Raw genomic sequence first — 17,231 nt, forward strand, 5'->3', positions numbered from 1 at the left:
CACATTCACCTACGCCTATCAGAAATCAAAGACACTACTGCTGACCAACACAGCTACTTCGGCAATCTGAATATCATTGCCTTTGGCGACTTCTACCAGTTGAAACCTGTCTTTGGAAGATTTATATTTGAAGACCCACCAGATCAGCATGAACCTCTCATTCATTTGTGGAGATCATTCTTCAAGCCCCTATTTCTGACAGTCAATCACAGACAAAATGGTGACAAAGAGTATACAGAGCTTTTGAACAGAGTACGTGTCGGACTTCCAAACAATGCAGACATTACCCTCCTTTCCAATCGTGTGATGACAAAGTCAGATATTCAACAATCTCCATTTTCATCAGCACTTCATATCTTTCCAACAAGAGATCAAGCTGCAGAGTACAATAAAGAGCAACTTGAAAGACTGCACTTTCAAACGAATACCCAAGTACATGTACTAACAGCAATTGATGAAATGATTGATGGTCCTGTAAATGCAAAAGACATCCCTGCAAAAGATCTCATATCAACAAATACAAGTGAAACAGCCGGTCTTGAAAAGAACCTCCACCTTGCCCAAGGTTGCCGTGTTATGCTTTTGAGAAATATACTGAGTGAAGATGGACTTGTGAATGGTGCACAAGGCACTGTTGAAGACTTCCTATTTCAAAACTCTGGAAGTGATGAACTGAGTGAGTCAACAAGCCTTAATGAACAAACTATTACAGGAGTGTATGTCAAGTTTGATAACCCCAAGGTTGGCCAAACAATACAAGACCATTGCAAGAACAACGCTATTCTTATTCGACCAATCACAGCAAGATTTTTTGCACACTATGGCACAGTTTTCACTCGAACCGCATTTCCACTTCAACTTTCATATGCATCAACTGTGCACAAAGTACAAGGACTTTCATTGACAAAAGCAGTACTTGACATTGGAGACAAAGTGTTCAGCTCTGGCCAGACCTATGTTGCCCTGAGCAGAGTTACCTCTATTGATGGCTTAGCATTGCTAGACTTTAAACCAAAAAAAATCTCAGTATTTCAATCTGTGATAAGAGAAATGAAAAGACTAACTGACTGTATAACACAAACTTCTCAAACTCAAGAGACAGAAGACACATGATCATGCATCTGACTATTTACCTCACACTGCTAAATAGAAAAGTAACATGACATAATTACTGTAAAACTCATAAAAACTACACTTGTGTAACTATAATACCTATGAAAACTACACCTCTGCAACAATATTGCTCACTATAAAACCCATAAAAACTACACCTGTGTAACAAAATTGCTCACGTGTCATTCGTACCACAAATGCAGAAACCATCATGTACCCCACCCGTGCATGCGGTACCCGCTCAGCTGACCGCAGTATCCGAACCCCACCCGTGCATGCGGTACCCACTCAGCTGACTGCAGTATCCGGACCCCACCCGTGCATGCGGTACCGCAGTATCCGGACCCCACCCGTGCATGCTGTACTCACTCAGCTGACCGCAGTATCCGGACCCCACCCGTGCATGCGGTACCTACTCAGCTGACTGCAGTTCATCAAAATCCACCCGTGCATGCGGTACCCACTCAGCTGACCGCAGTATCCGAACCCCACCCGTGCATGCGGTACCCACTCAGCTGACCGCAGTATCCGGACCCCACCCGTGCATGCGGTACCCACTCAGCTGACCGCAGTATCCGGGCCCCACCCGTGCATGCGGTACCCACTCAGCTGACCGCAGTATCCGGACCCCACCCGTGCATGCGGCACCCACTCACCCACTCAGCATTACAGTGTCACTCTAGTCACCACATTACCTGACATTTTACTTAAATATCTCAAAATTATAATGTCTTATATAATACATTATAATTATACATGCCCGGGCTATGTCATGAAACACATGTCAGCCATTTACAGAACTCCAACACATTATGTCCACCTAATCTCCCTAACATCAATCAGTTATACCTGAATATGCCCTTGGAGTTTACTTCCTAATGTACATGTAGTGTCTGCCAGCACATAGCACAGCAATTTCACTTAATGTCTTTGTACCTGAATGGTGTATTTCCACCTCAAGAGGTTACGTCTCATTACCTTAAGTAAGAGTAGAGTAGAGTAGAGTAGAGTATATCTATCTCACACAAAATTTTAATATGTCAAATCTCTTGCTCGTTTTCACATCAACCATATCTGTCTTTAACGTTATATATACAACACACTAGAGAATCATATTTTTGATAATTATTGTATTGAGCAATTTCTAACTTACATCATTTGTGGACTACTTAATGATAATTGTGCTGAAAATTAGATCATGTGTATCGCAACTTCCCAATTTTTGCCCTGCAACATAGTACTAAGTTCCCCTTTTCATGCTAGACAATGTGAAGGCCATGTTTCTGACTTCATAAAATTTGATCAAAATAAAAGCATACATGTACAATCACACACTGTCCTTTGTCCCATTATTTATGTGTAACTTAATATATGGTCACTGCAACTCCTGAGTTACAAGAGCATACGTTTCTCAAGATTCGCATTATATTGAATAAATTCAAGTTGTACATATACAATATATGTTGAATATATTTGTTTCACTCACTCTCTGCCATTAGTTTCCATAGTTTGCATCCATAGTACAGTCTTATTTGCATACTCAGTACAATTCCTATGCTCCTGTAACCGACAGCTGTAATTGGTTGAAACTGCTGGACAAAGAGTCCCGGATGAAAACAAACACGCAGCGGGTCACTATGGGGAATCCCGACAACACTCAACGCTGAATTCAGAAGAACCCCCTTCTTATTACACTAAAGTAAAGAAAGGTAATTTCACAAAATTTGGTCCTCTTGCTCCGCATTACGTGTATAAAACTGCTTTTCCACGAATTACTCGAAATGAAAATGAACGGCCTACCCTTTACGAAGTCACCATGCAGACCCTCATATCACCCTACTTCCATCAAATCAGTCCATTCTGTCAACAAATAGTCAACACCAGTCAACAGTAGCATCGTGCTGTCCTTGTCAAGTAAGTTGTCTCTTTTTCGTCACTATAATATTTAATCCATCACTATGTGCTATATATTAAGGCGCCTTTCGACAAAACTGTTCAACTCTGCCATCACGGAACTTCCAGGAACGTCAACAAAAAAGCATTGACCGTTAACATTAACGTTAACGTTAATATCATCGCCATTTTCTCAAGTTTCAAACAAGTAACACTACAAAGTTTCACTGCAATATACATCCATCCCACCAATATATTCCAACTTACAGTTTATAACTGCTAAATTTCCGGACCTGTACTTGAAAGACTTATAGTCCAAATTTTAAAGCCTAAACTTCAAAATTCACTTATCACTGTTCAAGTCTAAAGATTTCATCTCGAGATCAAACCTCCTATTCTCCCAACCATTTCCCACTTACATTAAATGATATACTTTGAGGAGAATTTCAATCACACCTCGCACCTACCACCACGTGTAGAAGACAAAGCAACAACATATTAGCGACAATATTCTTCTAACCTCTACCCCACTCGTTAAGCCATGAAATGAGAAAACAACAACATTCTAACGATCGCGACTTCACTCTACTAGTAATACAGGAAATATTCTCTCAATTTTATTTAATCATCGATTACTATATATCGTTCTCAGTGCTCCAAATTACTAGTAATACCGGGTGCATGACTGCGCTTTGTGCACCCAGAATAGCAGTTGTGTACACCTAATTTTTGTGGACATTTCTGTGAATGCACCATTGCACCTAGCTATTTTTGTATGTTGTATGACACTAATATACAGAATAAACTGAAATGTAACTATCAGAAAAAGCAATTCTTTCTTTGATGTATTTCTAAGTGTTTAAAATGTTTAAGTTAACGTTAGCTATAAAATTACAGATTGAAGTTCTTAATGGTGTTAAATGTAATTATGTTTCAATGACATTCAACCTTTATTTTATATGGTGCGCAAAAGGCCCAACAATCTTTCTGTGCACGTAATTCTTAACGTTGGGTCCACCAGTGCACTTCAACTTCCAAAAAGGAATTTCGAGCCCTGGTTGTAATAATATTGTACATCCTCACACCTACAGTAATAATGTCCTTCCTCTCACAAACTTTCACCTCTATTTGTATAACCAAACCAGAGTCAATATAGTATATACCATAATACCATATTAAATCTTCCAGACTTTCTAAGATCAGTTATGTATACTATAGTGCTGCGTACATCAAGTACTGGTACAGGTACTGATACATAGGATTAGGTACAGGGTCCAGACCTGTACCTCTACCTAAACAATTTTACAAATCAACATGTGTTCCTCTGAACCTCTTCAATAATGACAGAAACATTAATAAGCTGTTTACAACTTGTCAACATCTTTATTCAAAGAATATAATTAGGTTCCTACTGCCAAACTCCTTTGGCCTTGCTATCAAAACTCCCGGCCCTCCTGAATGATCTGTCGCATATTAGTAACGCTGTTCCAATGTGTCACTTTTGTAATGTTTGGCATTGCATGAGGCTATGAGGTTAGGAGATCAATCACAAAATAAACATAGACTTGGTGTATATTTATATCGGTACAGTACCGGTACTTCATGATCCAGTATTTTGGACCTGTACCTAATCAATTTTCATGGTACAGTACCAGTACACAGTACCAGTACACAGCACTAGTTATGTACCATGCTCAGCACTGTATTTTCCTACACAAACACATATTTTCCAGCCCATTTCCACTAACTAATCAATTCTTTTTTATTATTCATTAGCACAATGGCTGAGAAACAAGATCCAGACCTAACAGGTTATATCCACAACGTCTCCCCAATGAAAAAATCCAGACGTGGCACGTCATACTTCAATTTTGACCTGCAAGAGAAAGATGCAGTCAGAAAGGCCGTCTGCTTCTCCCCAGAAAAGAGAAAAGTTGTAGAAGACCAAGAACAGAGTCAACATGGCTGTAAGATAACACGCTACTCGCAAGGCAGTTTTTCACAAACAGACATAGTCATCAATAAGGCAACCATCATTGACAAAGAACAACTTCCCTTTCCATCAAAGAAAGTTGAAGTGCCCTTCACACCCCTGAAAGACATTGATCATCTCACACCTGGTCAGGTCATTAATATCAAGGTGAAAGTCATCTCTACAAAACCTGCAAAAACGGTTCCAGTAAAAGACACACAGGGAACAACCAAAGAGTTACAGAAAACAGAGGTACTTTGCGCAGACCATACAGCCACAAGAAACCTTGTTGTATGGGAACCAATCACACTACAGGAAAACCACTCGTACAAGCTAGATGTCAGAGTGCGCCTCTTTGGGTCGTCTAACTACATAAACACAATGCGTGACACTACTGTGGAGGAAATAAATGACATTGAGACCATAACATCTACAGATGACGAAACAAGGACCATCTCCTCCCCAGGATCCTTCAAGGGGAAGATATCTGCAATGACCATTATCTCAAGATTCATCAAATGTGTTGATTGTCGCAAAAAAATACCACACACAGATAAAAGAATCGTCACATGCCCCGCATGTCAGATGACAATGCTGGCAAAGAACTGTCCAGCCGACATAACAGCCAAACTATCAGTAAGTTTAAACGAAGATGCTGCAATTGGCCGAAACATGACAATAACATGTTTTAAGGACACGTTGGCTTATCTTACAGGCACAGATCTAGTTCTCCTCAGCGACGACGACATACTTGAGCAAGTCCTTGTCAACGAAGAGACGTATAGCTTTGACCAAAACCCCCAAAATATCTGCACAAACATTTCTCTCACTGACATCACTGACAGTCCTGAAAGCCTCTTGAACTAGAACTATAGTAACTGAGCTTATGTTGAAAACTTTATGTTATGTTCAAAGGACAGAGAAGATCTTAAGTGTACTTAAGTGTTCTTAGTTCAGGTATGTTTGGACTAATGTTTTTGACTTTGAAGTTTTTGAAGTCAGTTCTAGTTCTTATATTTACTCTTACAAAGTACAAAGGTGGTTGTTGTACGTTCTCTTTTCCCATACCATACAAGAGAAGAAAAAAATGTCAATATTCAAACTAGGTGTGGATACCAGTTTGGCTTAATATGATCCAAGTCCAACTTTAGGTCCAGAGATTCAGGTCCAGTTCCTGTCCAGTTAATGTTTTGTTTTATTAGACCAATATTAAGCATAGAGAATTGATACTGACACGTACGACTATAAAAGTTTCTTGGTGAGAAGACTTTCAACATAAACCAGCATTTGATATTTGAATGTTGCACTTATTTTAAATGCCTTTTTTTCTGAGGGGAGACTCAAAACACTTTTCATCAAAGAAGATAAAAAAATATATTTTTACTTTGTTCAGGTAATTTTTACCCTGGAATCCAGAGCAATTGTACCGGCCCGCGCCAAACCTTTCCGCGGACCTACCCTCCCGCTAACCCCGACAAACTACCCCGCCCCACTCTCTGCTAGCCCACAAGATCCGCTCCACTATTGTACAGCAAGCGGAGATCGGGTGCCTAGTGGATAGTGGGGCGGGGTGGATCTTCGGGCGAGCGGAAGGGTAGGCCCGGGTAACACGGAACGCGGGCCGGTACATATGCTCTGGAGTCCAGGGCAGTATTTTTGGACTCAGGTTTTTCACTTTGATGTTTTTGAACTCAGTTCTAGTTCTTATATTTACTCTCAGAAAGTACAAAGTTGGTTGTTGTACGTTCTCTTTTCCCATACAAGATGTTTAAACCCATTCCAGTTTTCATGTTTAAATAAAGTCAGTTATTCATCTTCATCTGTCGTGTGTAGACATGTTTTTGTGTTTATGTTTGTAGCAATCAACAGATTCTTCAAATACTCTATTTTGTTATATGATTTAACAACAAATAACACAAACAACAATGATGACAGATGCTATTATAATAACCTAACTATAGAATAAAAAGACACTACAAACATTCACTCCATCTTCTGTCTCAAAGGCAATCTGTGCACACATTTTCTCATACTCTGTGTAACCCAAACTCTTCCATACAGCTGCCCCTCCCCGTACATTACATAGATTATCTATATTTGGAAAAATGGTACTTGGTTCAACACTGTGTCGCACACCCGAAGACCTTATATAGCAAGACCTGCAACATTTCATGTTCAGGCTTTGCCTTATATGGCAAAGGAGCAAGAAAAGCCAGGCAGCCTTGATTTCCACGATACACATGCGACCGCATGCAACAGCTACAACTGTTCGGAAATACCATTGCATTGTGGTTTCGGACTTCAATATCCTGGAAAATGGCCATATAACATCTATTCCACAAGATTTCACAAGAAAAAAATTATTTTATCAAAAAACAACCGAAAATCGACAAATAATACTATGTAGTGAGGTTAAAGCATAATGTACACTCACATACAATACACGCAACAACTTAGCTCAACCGAGACTGGATTTTTTCTTTTTAATTATTGAAGATAATATATAGATATTCTATTTATTTATTGATATTATATTTTTATATATCATTTTTTTATTATTTTAGTATTCATTTCATATATAGAAGGCCTTTGTCTTATGAACAGGACTTCATAGATTCCAAACCCGGCATTCGAATTTTTCTGTTCATGGTAATGGAAAATACGTGCAGCGGCTCCTATGCACGGTAAGATGATTCTCGTAAAACACTCGCCACTAAACTACTTCATGATGTAAACAGAGGCCCTTGATGTTCTTTGCATGAAACTCCACCAAAAACAGCGATCCTTTCTTACAGTAGCAAATGCTCCATTGTTCAGTATCGACTTCATTCAGAAGTTTTCACACAACACGGACGTGGAAAGTCACACCGCTCGACACAAAATTATGGAAATTTTCATGAATATTAGCAAAATTATCCAGGAAAACAAGGAAGAAATGTTGTAAATGCGGAAACCAGTATAATAGAGATGAGGTAGCTGTTAATTGGTTTGGATATTTGTTTGACATTTGGCAGTCAATTTAGATAGAATCTTGTCACAGTGCTCATGGTGCTTTTTCAAGTGTACATAAGTACCTGAGTATATTGATAGATTTTATAATGAACTTATTGTACATTTTAAAATAAAGTTGTAAGCCAAGACCAGCTATTAAACAGTACTCCTTTCCAAAATAACAATTTTTCTTATAGACGCAACAGCCCTTGAGTGACTTTTTCTAACAGATTTTACTTCAAGAAAAAGACACTTCACACTCATAAACATAGACGAAACGCCAGCTTTTTTTAAAAGCACTTGTTTAAACGTGTAAACATAATTTCGGACCTTTGCCATTGCATCTTCTTCTTGAACGAATGCATATAGTAGCTAATAACATGAAATATTTAAACAAGCCTTCCTTTGCCAGATGTGCATATATTTGTTCCACAATTATTCGACCGTGAACATACCAGAACAAAGCATGCTTATTCTTATCCCCCCCAAATACTGTCATTAGAGTTTATTGAGATACCCTTTAGCTCAGATTGAGCTAATCTTCAAGGATTTATACTAACAGGGTTAAAACACGAATTATTTGAACAAGCCTAGGTGTGCATATTCGAAGAACAAGAATAGTACTAAATAAGGTCTAAAGCCGATTTGCAAGTAATTCAAAACAAAAGAACACAACATACAAACAAACAAAAACATTACGAATTATATCATGGGTACAATCTACAATATCAATCCATCACAAAATGCATCCATCCCTACCTGTAGCATAATGGGTTCTTCTGTTTGTTTATCCGTCTCCATGGTAACATAGATGATGATGAGTTTGAGGAGGAGAGGTGAGATGAGTAGGAACACCTGCGTCATCAGCATGAGGAACCCGGACAGGCCAAACTCCCTGCTAAGCAAAAATGCCCGGATGTAGACCCCCCACAGAGACAGCTGCTTACCAGTCCTGTCAGCTTTCTCCTACATTAGAAAGTACATCGCAAGGAGGCAGGGTGAGGGGCAGAGGATCCATGCAAGTCTCGACCTAGTTCTCGCAACTCTCGCGAGAACTGGGTCACTCCGTGATCAAAATGGACTAATAGCCATTGAGAATTGGGAGTTACGTGACTGTGTTTACCTTTAAAAAGTAGTCACTGATTGATGAAAATCCTATTAACTGTTTATATACGTGTCTAATGAATCTCTTCAGCGATACCAAAAGTTCATTTGCAAGTTCATGACCGGAGTCTAATTGCAAGTACGCATGGAAACATAGGAGACATACAATAGCCAACAAAGAGTTAAACAGAAGGCATAGAAACTACAAACCAACAATCATGATTAAAGCATGTACAGAACAAAAGATATCAAAACCGGACTTTCTGCTACAGTTCAATGAAAAGCCATTAGAGGGCCCAATATCTAATAGTTTATCTGCACGCAAACACTTACATACCGAATATTGTAAAGATCCATCATCGACTTATTCAGTTATTTATGCTTTCCCAAGACGATCAACAACAGATATTCATCTTATGTCCATTTCATGTTGAGTAGAGACGGGGGACGCCATAATCTTTGTGCCACTTTCATAAGTACAAGCAGCTTACAGTGTTGTAAACTTGACAACCTACCTTTTCTCTATTGTACACTTTTGTCAAACGATCCAGGGCTACCTCTACACTGATCTCCTGTAACCAGATAAATAAAAAACGTCGCTTACCAAAATTTGTCAACATTGAATAATGTCATTCTTAATTAAACCCTCTGTTGTTTTCGTACTCTGGGCGGTTCTTTACGTTTAGCAGAGTTTATTATGCAAAACCACATTTTTTCTATTTGCTTTTGAACAGACGAGGACAAATTGACACTCGGGCGTCAGGCATGGCTGTTAGACCGTTCACCTCGGGATCTATAGCGCGAGTTCGATCCCAGCCGTGACCCCGACGTTGTGCCCTTGGGAAAGGCACTTTATACGACCTTCCTCACTTCACCCAGGTGTGAAAATGGGTACCTGACTTCGGTAAAAGACTACCTTTACCATCTGTCTGTACCCAGTAATATAAGTTACAAAGCTTGATTGTAGGGCCACATTGTCCTCGTCTGTCCAAAAATCAAATAGAAAAAAATGTGGTGATGCACTGAAGATAATATTAGAAGATATAATATAATATACAGTGCCACATACACAGTACAGACAAAAGGTAAAGGTTTTGTTTTCTCTTTACCTTTTGCCCATCTTTACACCTGGATGAAGTGAGGATGGTCGTGTTAAGTGCCTTTCACAAGGGCACATCGTCGGGGCACGGCGGGTATCAAACTCGGGACCTCTAGATTCCGAGTCGGTCTAACAGTTACGCCACCTTTTCTACATATTACTGACCTGTGGTAGTCGCCCCAGCTGCTCTGCCTGTAGAGGTTGTCTGTAGCCCAGCAGCAGGACCCAGTCCATCCAGCTGAAGCTGAACCATGCCGGTAGAGACGCGTACGGCTGGGCGTACCGCATAGCTTCATCCTGAAGGTCATCCGGTACAGGGACTTCTACTGGAGTTGTAGACAGGTATCGCTGGGGGGTGGGGGTGGGGGTGGTGTAGTCAGCAAATTGTTTAGATTACAAGTCTACCTTATGTAAGGATGACTAGAAGCTATGAACTATGGCTGTACAAAGCCTTAGGGCATGGAGAACATCATGACTTTATCCTGAAGGTCATCCGGTACATAGACTTGTACTGGAGTTGTAGATTACTTTTAGATTACAAGTCTAGCTTATGTTAGATGGCTAGAAGCTGAGCTATGAGGGTACGGAGATATAATGCATGGCGAACAGCAATCTCGATTGGCTGGGGGTGGTGGTGTCGTCAGCAAAATTAGTAAGCGAAGCATGTGCCCAGTCAAAATCACTTACCTTTTTGTATAGCACATATCCCTCCACCGCTACCAGCACCCCATACAGCAGTACTGAAGCCCAGGTTAGCTGGAACCGCAGGCTGCCTGTGCTCACACCCCTACTGTACAAGTGGGACAGTCTGAGAACCTTGAACCCCCCTGACAGGAGGTGGTATAGTCCAAGAATCAATAGCATCCTTGGGCGGTTCAACTTCTCCACCTGCAGTAACAATAAGCAGTTCCTGAAAGAGTCTTCCAAGGAGATAGACTAAGCTTTTTATATGACTTACAGCAACATAGCAAAACCAGCATCCTGTTCCGAGTCGGTTCATATGATAAATAGTACTTTGGCGCATATACAGTGGCTGTAAAAAAAATACAGCCACTATAAGCTCCACATATTGTACAATGTTCGAAAAACACCGACCGACATATATCAACGTAAAAGTACTTTGATGATAGTTCACTGAAAACTTTATATTTGAGATATTCTATTTTTCCGTAATGCTAATGTATATAGTTGATCTGACTTTACTCAAAATTGGTGGGAAGATAACTAGTTAAAGTGAAATACATCAATGGTTTATTTATTTATGCAACGTCATTTTGTAGTATTCCTCAGCTTTTGTGAACAACATTTTAGCTATAGTAAAAATGAACTTGGGTCCTAGACTTCATCGGACCTCCATGCGGCTTACCAAGTTGTAGAACACACTCCCCAGTATAGTCGCTAGAAGAGCCATGATCCACGGTACGTACAGGTGGGGGTGGTGGCCGGGGGTGAAGCTGTCTGATAGAACACCCTCTCCAACCTACATGGAACAACAGTCTCATTACTGGCGAAACATAGGACTTGGTGATGGTACGGACTAAATGTCTTGAAAACATTTTCGAAAAAAACAACAGGAAGTCTCCCTCCTAGTGATTTGCCTTTTACGAATTAGACAGGTTAGACAACATACGCCAAATAGCAATTACTCAAGCAACTGGAGTTCCAAAATAATTTCCAGTTGCTTGTCATGAGTAATTGCTATTCAGCGAACCAAATTTAGCTATCGAAAACCTGTAATTGTTCATTCTTGCAGTATTAGTTAACATTTCGTTCATATTTTTGAAATAGCTAATAAAAATACTTTGTTCATATTTGCTGTAACAGCTAAGCTGTCAACGATCTCTAACTGCCCATATTCGTCGATCAACTGAAGATTGCCAGAATTTAAAGATAGCCAGAGATCCGTGAGGATTTGTTAGTAGACAGGTCCATTTCGTCAGCAAGGCTGTCAGACAAACATTTGGTTAAGTCCGATATCATTTGAGCGTTTTAGATAGATTTTAGTTTGACTTATGGTAAGAACTATACAATAGTATGTTTACCTCGCTCATGGTGACGAACAGCAGTACAAGAATGGTCAACCAGCGGACAGAGTGCCCTGGGAACAAGACCCAGAGTCGGCTCTGCAGACGGGTGTAGTCATGGTGACGGCAGTGTCCAACAACAGCAACTGTTGAGAAAATCAGACACCAATGAATTACTTCTACAAGTTATTTTATATCAAGCACTTAACAACATACTTTCGGTCAGTCCTCTCATCCTTTTCAAGTAATTATGACACTAAGCCTATGTCACATGAACTGAGCGGAACGTGATGTCAGCAAAGGGGCCGGAAGTTGGTATCTATCTATCTACCTCTCTCTCTCTCTCTCTGTCTGTCTGTCTCTCTCTCTCTCTCTGTGTGTCTTTCTCTCTCTGTCTCTCTGTCTCTCTGTCTCTCTCTCTCTCTCTCTCTCTCTCTCTCTCTCTCTCTCTATATATATATATATATATATATATATATATAAAAAGAGAGACAGAGGGAGAGATAGGTAAAGGTTAACCTATGGGAAGGTGGCCGAATTTCTGTGTATAGCGAAGCCCGAGGGAGACTGGAGGTGGCGGGCCTGGTGCTATACACCAACAAGGCCAATCCAATCGGTTAACTAACTTAGTCCATGGCATACTTCCCCGAAGCTTCTCTAGTTCATCAGCTCTACAAAATGTGTCAGGCAACAACAACACAAGGTCATTAATCTTGTCAAGATCTTCCCAAGCTGACTGCCTGGAGAGACAGAAAGTCTGGTCATATTCCTCTGGGCAATTAGAAGTCAAGAGTAGGATTGGTCAGTTGTCACATGACACAATTCAAGTCCCAAAAGAAGGTCTCAAAGGTAACCCAGGATTGGTCAGAACAGGTCACATGCGTATAGCGTCCCTAGTTTTCATGCTGATACCACCACAGTTTTCTTGATATCAACACACTTTTTTCCTCATTTGCATCAAATAGCAACACACTTTTTTTCATAGCAACATAATATGTGAATGGGGTCCAACAGAAAATGGGGTCTTCTCATTTGCTGAGGGGAAGTAGCCATGGGCTAAATAGATAGATAGATAGATAGAGAGAGAGCTTCGCTATACACAGAAATTCGGCCACCTTCGCTATACACAGAAATTCGGCCACCTTTACCTATCTCCCCCTCTGTATATAAGCGCAACAAACAAACAAACAAACAATGATGTACCCAGTATAACGGCAAGTGGAAGGACAACCATGTGAGGAAGGATGTTCAGACCATCCACGAGACACTCTAGATCGTGCAGACTGCTGAAGGGCTGTGGTAATGTGCTGTTCCATTGCTTTCCAAACGTGCTGTCGCCCTGCTGTCCGTACGTGCTGTAGTTGAATTGAGTTGTGTACGGCGGTCCACATAGTAACGCCTCCATAGATCTGCTTGGAGTAAGTATTTTGATGACCTGGATTCTTGTCTCTACCAGGCTCCCCAGATCGCTAGTAAGATAGTAGAAATTAGCCAAATAGACAGAAAACACACCAAACGAGTTGGTTGGACGAGGAGTACAGTTTGCGACTGGTAGAGGCCACCAGGATTCTAGTCTACCATGGTCTGGTTGGTCTCTCTTTGAGCCAGGTTCTGTGTACGTGCTTAAACTTGAACGTGACTCGTCCTGACCTAACTGTGTTTCGAGGGGTCCAAAGATTACGTTTGCGCTTTCAGTGACAGCATTACAAAATTGTATCTGAACCTAAGATGCGGTCTCTCTCAGTACGGGGGAGAAATCGTGAGAATTGAATACGAACGTTATTTAATATAGTGAAAAATTGTTTTTAACTATAGACATTAGTCAGAGTTTTGTGCTGCATGTGTTTTTACACTAGTAGCGAAAAACGCCTCGTTCAAGGATCGGCTAATTGCAGCTTGTAAATGCTATAGACAAAAATTGAATTAGTATTTGGTCGTCAATATTTTTTACTCCTCATAAAACGGAAATGTACTCAACATACAAAAATTATAAGGGGGCATTTTCTGTCTGTTCATTTTGAACACATCAATCTAAGACACGCATTTATCTATCTATCAATCTATCTTTAGAAAGAGAGATGGGGAGAGAAAGAGAGAGAGATGACTCAACGAAAAAACATAAATGGAAGCTTTTAGGTAATTTTAGACGTTTTTGGCCCATAGGCTGATGAAACCTGCAAAGATAATATCTTGAAAAGAATCGTGTGTAATGTTTACAGATAAAATACATGCGATATTTGTAGGAGTTTACAACGCGTGCTACGGTAGTTAGTGATTAACTGATTTTTGCTTCTGGTATATTTACATACTTTAACTCAAAATTAAACAACAGCGACTATCACAAAATATATGTACAAGAATCAATCGTACTCTTTGTTTCCTTTTAAGACTCTCTTTTCTGATAAAAGTTTCTAGTCATACGACACTTCTCAAGCGCACGCAGGTAGGACGGTTGACCTTTGACCCCACTTTAAAATTAGGTCACCCGTCACGGGGCGTAGGGTCAAAGAAGAAAACAAGATCTATCTACCACTCAAAATCGAATAGTATTCCTTTTTCAGATAAAAACTACAAACCTAGAACTTTCTGACCACATGTAACATGTCGTAACATGTAGTTGAGATAATGTCGTTATGTATGTCAGGTTGAATGAAAGATTTTGGAGGGGGTTTCCCCGATTCAAAATGTGGGAGGGTCAAAGAAGAAAACAAGATCTATCTACCACTCAAAATCGAATAGTATTCCTTTTTCAGATAAAAACTACAAACCTAGAACTTTCTGACCACATACCCCCCCCCCCCTACTATAAAAGTCGCTTGAGAGACCATTTGGAAGTATCAATAAGAAATATACGTAGATACATACAGTCATACAAACTGTACCTTCTTGGGGAAGGTAATTATACACAACCACCATATGCCAAAACAACAAATTACACACCAGGCAAAATCTATACCTCTGGGCGACTCAAAAAACATAGACTAAGAAAGCCGACATGTTCGCGAAAATGCAGGATGTTTCTCCCGGTGCCTTTTGGCGTTTTTTGTCAGGCGGGACTCTCACACAAGAAATGATCCTCTATTCTCTTTCTCTCGTACAACACTATGCCATTATTACAATTAAAAACTAATACATGTATGCTAACGCAATTCTAAAATCTGGTCCTGACAGAAGAAGAAATAAAAGGAATACACCACGAAAACAATTTGTTTTCCTTATTTGGGGAGTAGTCTTATAATAAAGTAGGTGAATAATTACAGAGCATAGAAATAATATTGAGAAGAGAAGAAAACTCACCTACACTGTCCCGTTTTCACTATTGACTTTTGGGGATCAGATGACGTCCATTGATAAGGTCCTTTTCATCGGTGCATTATATAAATTCAACAGTTTGACATTTAGGCTTACATCTATCTGATACGTAGTCAGTTGGACGGACACTTCGTAGTGGACAGAGTACAGTAGTTGTAATTGACGGGGGAAGATAAAGTTGTCCCGCAAATGAACACTGCACGATGTAGCGCAAGCCTTCTATCATTTATAGAAAATGTAGGTCAATCTTGTTTACAGAGGGTGGTCATTCACCCTTTGACCCTACCTGGTACGTTTGTTTATCTGTTTACGCCTTCGGCACATTCGCCAATCTCCAAGCAGATATGGGTTTGGTTTGTTTAAAACGACGATTATTATTAAGCATTTGCGTTATGTATGCTGAATATTTTGCCGTGTACCTTAGAAATAGAACAGAATCCATACATGCTAGCCCCATGGGCATGAATTTGCAATAAAACATTTTATTATATAACGCCTTTGAAGCGAAAAAGCCCATTTAATGCATTATGAATGGGTTATTATCCAAACTCATTGCTAAGCTTCTTTACTGTAAAATACGCCTAATAAAACTGTTAACAAGCAAAAAAAAAAAACATTTACGGCCTTTCCCCGATTTTTAATTGCGAAAACCGCATACAGTGAAACGTAGCGTAAAAGACGCTAAACATGCTATATTGCATTCTTCAGCTGGGAACCACTGAGTCGACTATGAGACGAGCATCTTTCTCACCATTTATTCCATAAATTTTCGGCATTTGTGAAAATTTCAGGGACCTTGTTCTGCAAGTTACAGGATTCAAAAGGAGGCAAAAATACTGCGGTCGTCATTTTTCTTTGCTGCCCAGTAAGTAAACAGAACACTCCTATTTTAATAGTCGACTCGACAGCGTGTGTAAACCCAGCCAATGTTGACGAAATGCCAGATGACGTTGATGCTCCTCTTCCCATCAACGTGCAGGTCGGAGATATCCTTACCTTTAAGAATGGTAGCCTCCGAACGGGGCTGTTTTCATTGCGGGGAGGGGGGCGCTGGTAGAATTTCTTATGCTGGGAAAAGGGGGTTTGCCGTGAAAGATTATAGTTTTGCCCCGTTTTGGCCAGCTCACATTCTCGGCAAAATCCTTTTCCCAGCATAACAGAACCTAGTCAACGATGAAAATCGCCCCACCCCCTAAAATAAAGATAAAATAAAAAACTAGCCCCGTTCGGAGCCTGCAACGGAGACTAGAAGAATGGAGGGTTAGGTGCAAAGAATTCAAGTGGGTTAGATTATGAAAAAAGTTAAGAATGTCTTCTCTAATTGGGTGTAAATTACATTTACTACAGTATTGTTATATATGTACGTTCTACCAAATATGTATAAGTAAATAAGTTAATAAACGTAACAAAAATTTATATTGATAACTATTTACTCTATTTGCCAACAATTAAACTAAAACAAAGCGAAGTGGTTTCATAGAATTGAAGAAGGCAATGATACTTAACCCATCTTTGCAGCTTAGATTGACCGAATTCCAAATATTTTGCTTAAGACAGATCAATCAAGAACTTTAAGAAACTGTTTTCTGTGTAGAATTGATTCCACGCCATAGAAACTCCTCGTCAAATTGGTCGGAGATTTAAAGCGCGGGTTCGAATTTACGTAAAGGGATGATATTTAAAAATACACAAAATGTAAGAAAATCCTTTCTTCAAAATCTCC

At 39.9% G+C, this 17,231-nt stretch overlaps 2 protein-coding genes across 3 annotated transcripts in view; one reads left to right on the top strand and one right to left on the bottom strand.

Moving 5' to 3' along the window:
- Positions 1 to 15,754, bottom strand: part of LOC118405282 (ATP-binding cassette sub-family C member 9-like) — a 54,710-nt gene extending 38,956 nt beyond the window's left edge. For both annotated transcript variants that reach the window (XR_004829871.1, XM_035804702.1), the window contains exons 1-8: positions 15,494 to 15,754; positions 13,400 to 13,605; positions 12,215 to 12,342; positions 11,539 to 11,652; positions 10,860 to 11,060; positions 10,338 to 10,520; positions 9,589 to 9,645; positions 8,729 to 8,935 (exon numbers count right to left, since the gene is read on the bottom strand). Coding sequence is in view for 1 of the 2 variants with exons in the window: in XM_035804702.1 (XP_035660595.1) it covers positions 8,729 to 8,935; positions 9,589 to 9,645; positions 10,338 to 10,520; positions 10,860 to 11,060; positions 11,539 to 11,652; positions 12,215 to 12,342; positions 13,400 to 13,601 (1,092 nt within the window). In the remaining variant the exon portion in view is untranslated. The remainder of the gene's footprint in view (positions 1 to 8,728; positions 8,936 to 9,588; positions 9,646 to 10,337; positions 10,521 to 10,859; positions 11,061 to 11,538; positions 11,653 to 12,214; positions 12,343 to 13,399; positions 13,606 to 15,493) is intronic.
- Positions 2,815 to 6,793, top strand: LOC118405303. Its single transcript, XM_035804740.1, has 2 exons — positions 2,815 to 3,027; positions 4,783 to 6,793. Exon 2 carries the CDS (start codon positions 4,787 to 4,789, stop codon positions 5,843 to 5,845), a length of 1,059 nt encoding a protein of 352 aa, XP_035660633.1. The 5' UTR covers positions 2,815 to 3,027; positions 4,783 to 4,786; the 3' UTR covers positions 5,846 to 6,793.
- Positions 15,755 to 17,231: the final 1,477 nt, after the last annotated feature.

Source organism: Branchiostoma floridae, chromosome 18 (assembly GCF_000003815.2).
Source record: "Branchiostoma floridae strain S238N-H82 chromosome 18, Bfl_VNyyK, whole genome shotgun sequence".
Lineage (NCBI taxonomy): Eukaryota > Metazoa > Chordata > Leptocardii > Amphioxiformes > Branchiostomatidae > Branchiostoma > Branchiostoma floridae.

Bases quoted from the DNA above. Each gene is read 5' to 3' on its own strand.
- LOC118405303 (XM_035804740.1), top strand. From the start codon at position 4,787: ATGGCTGAGAAACAAGATCCAGACCTAACAGGTTATATCCACAACGTC.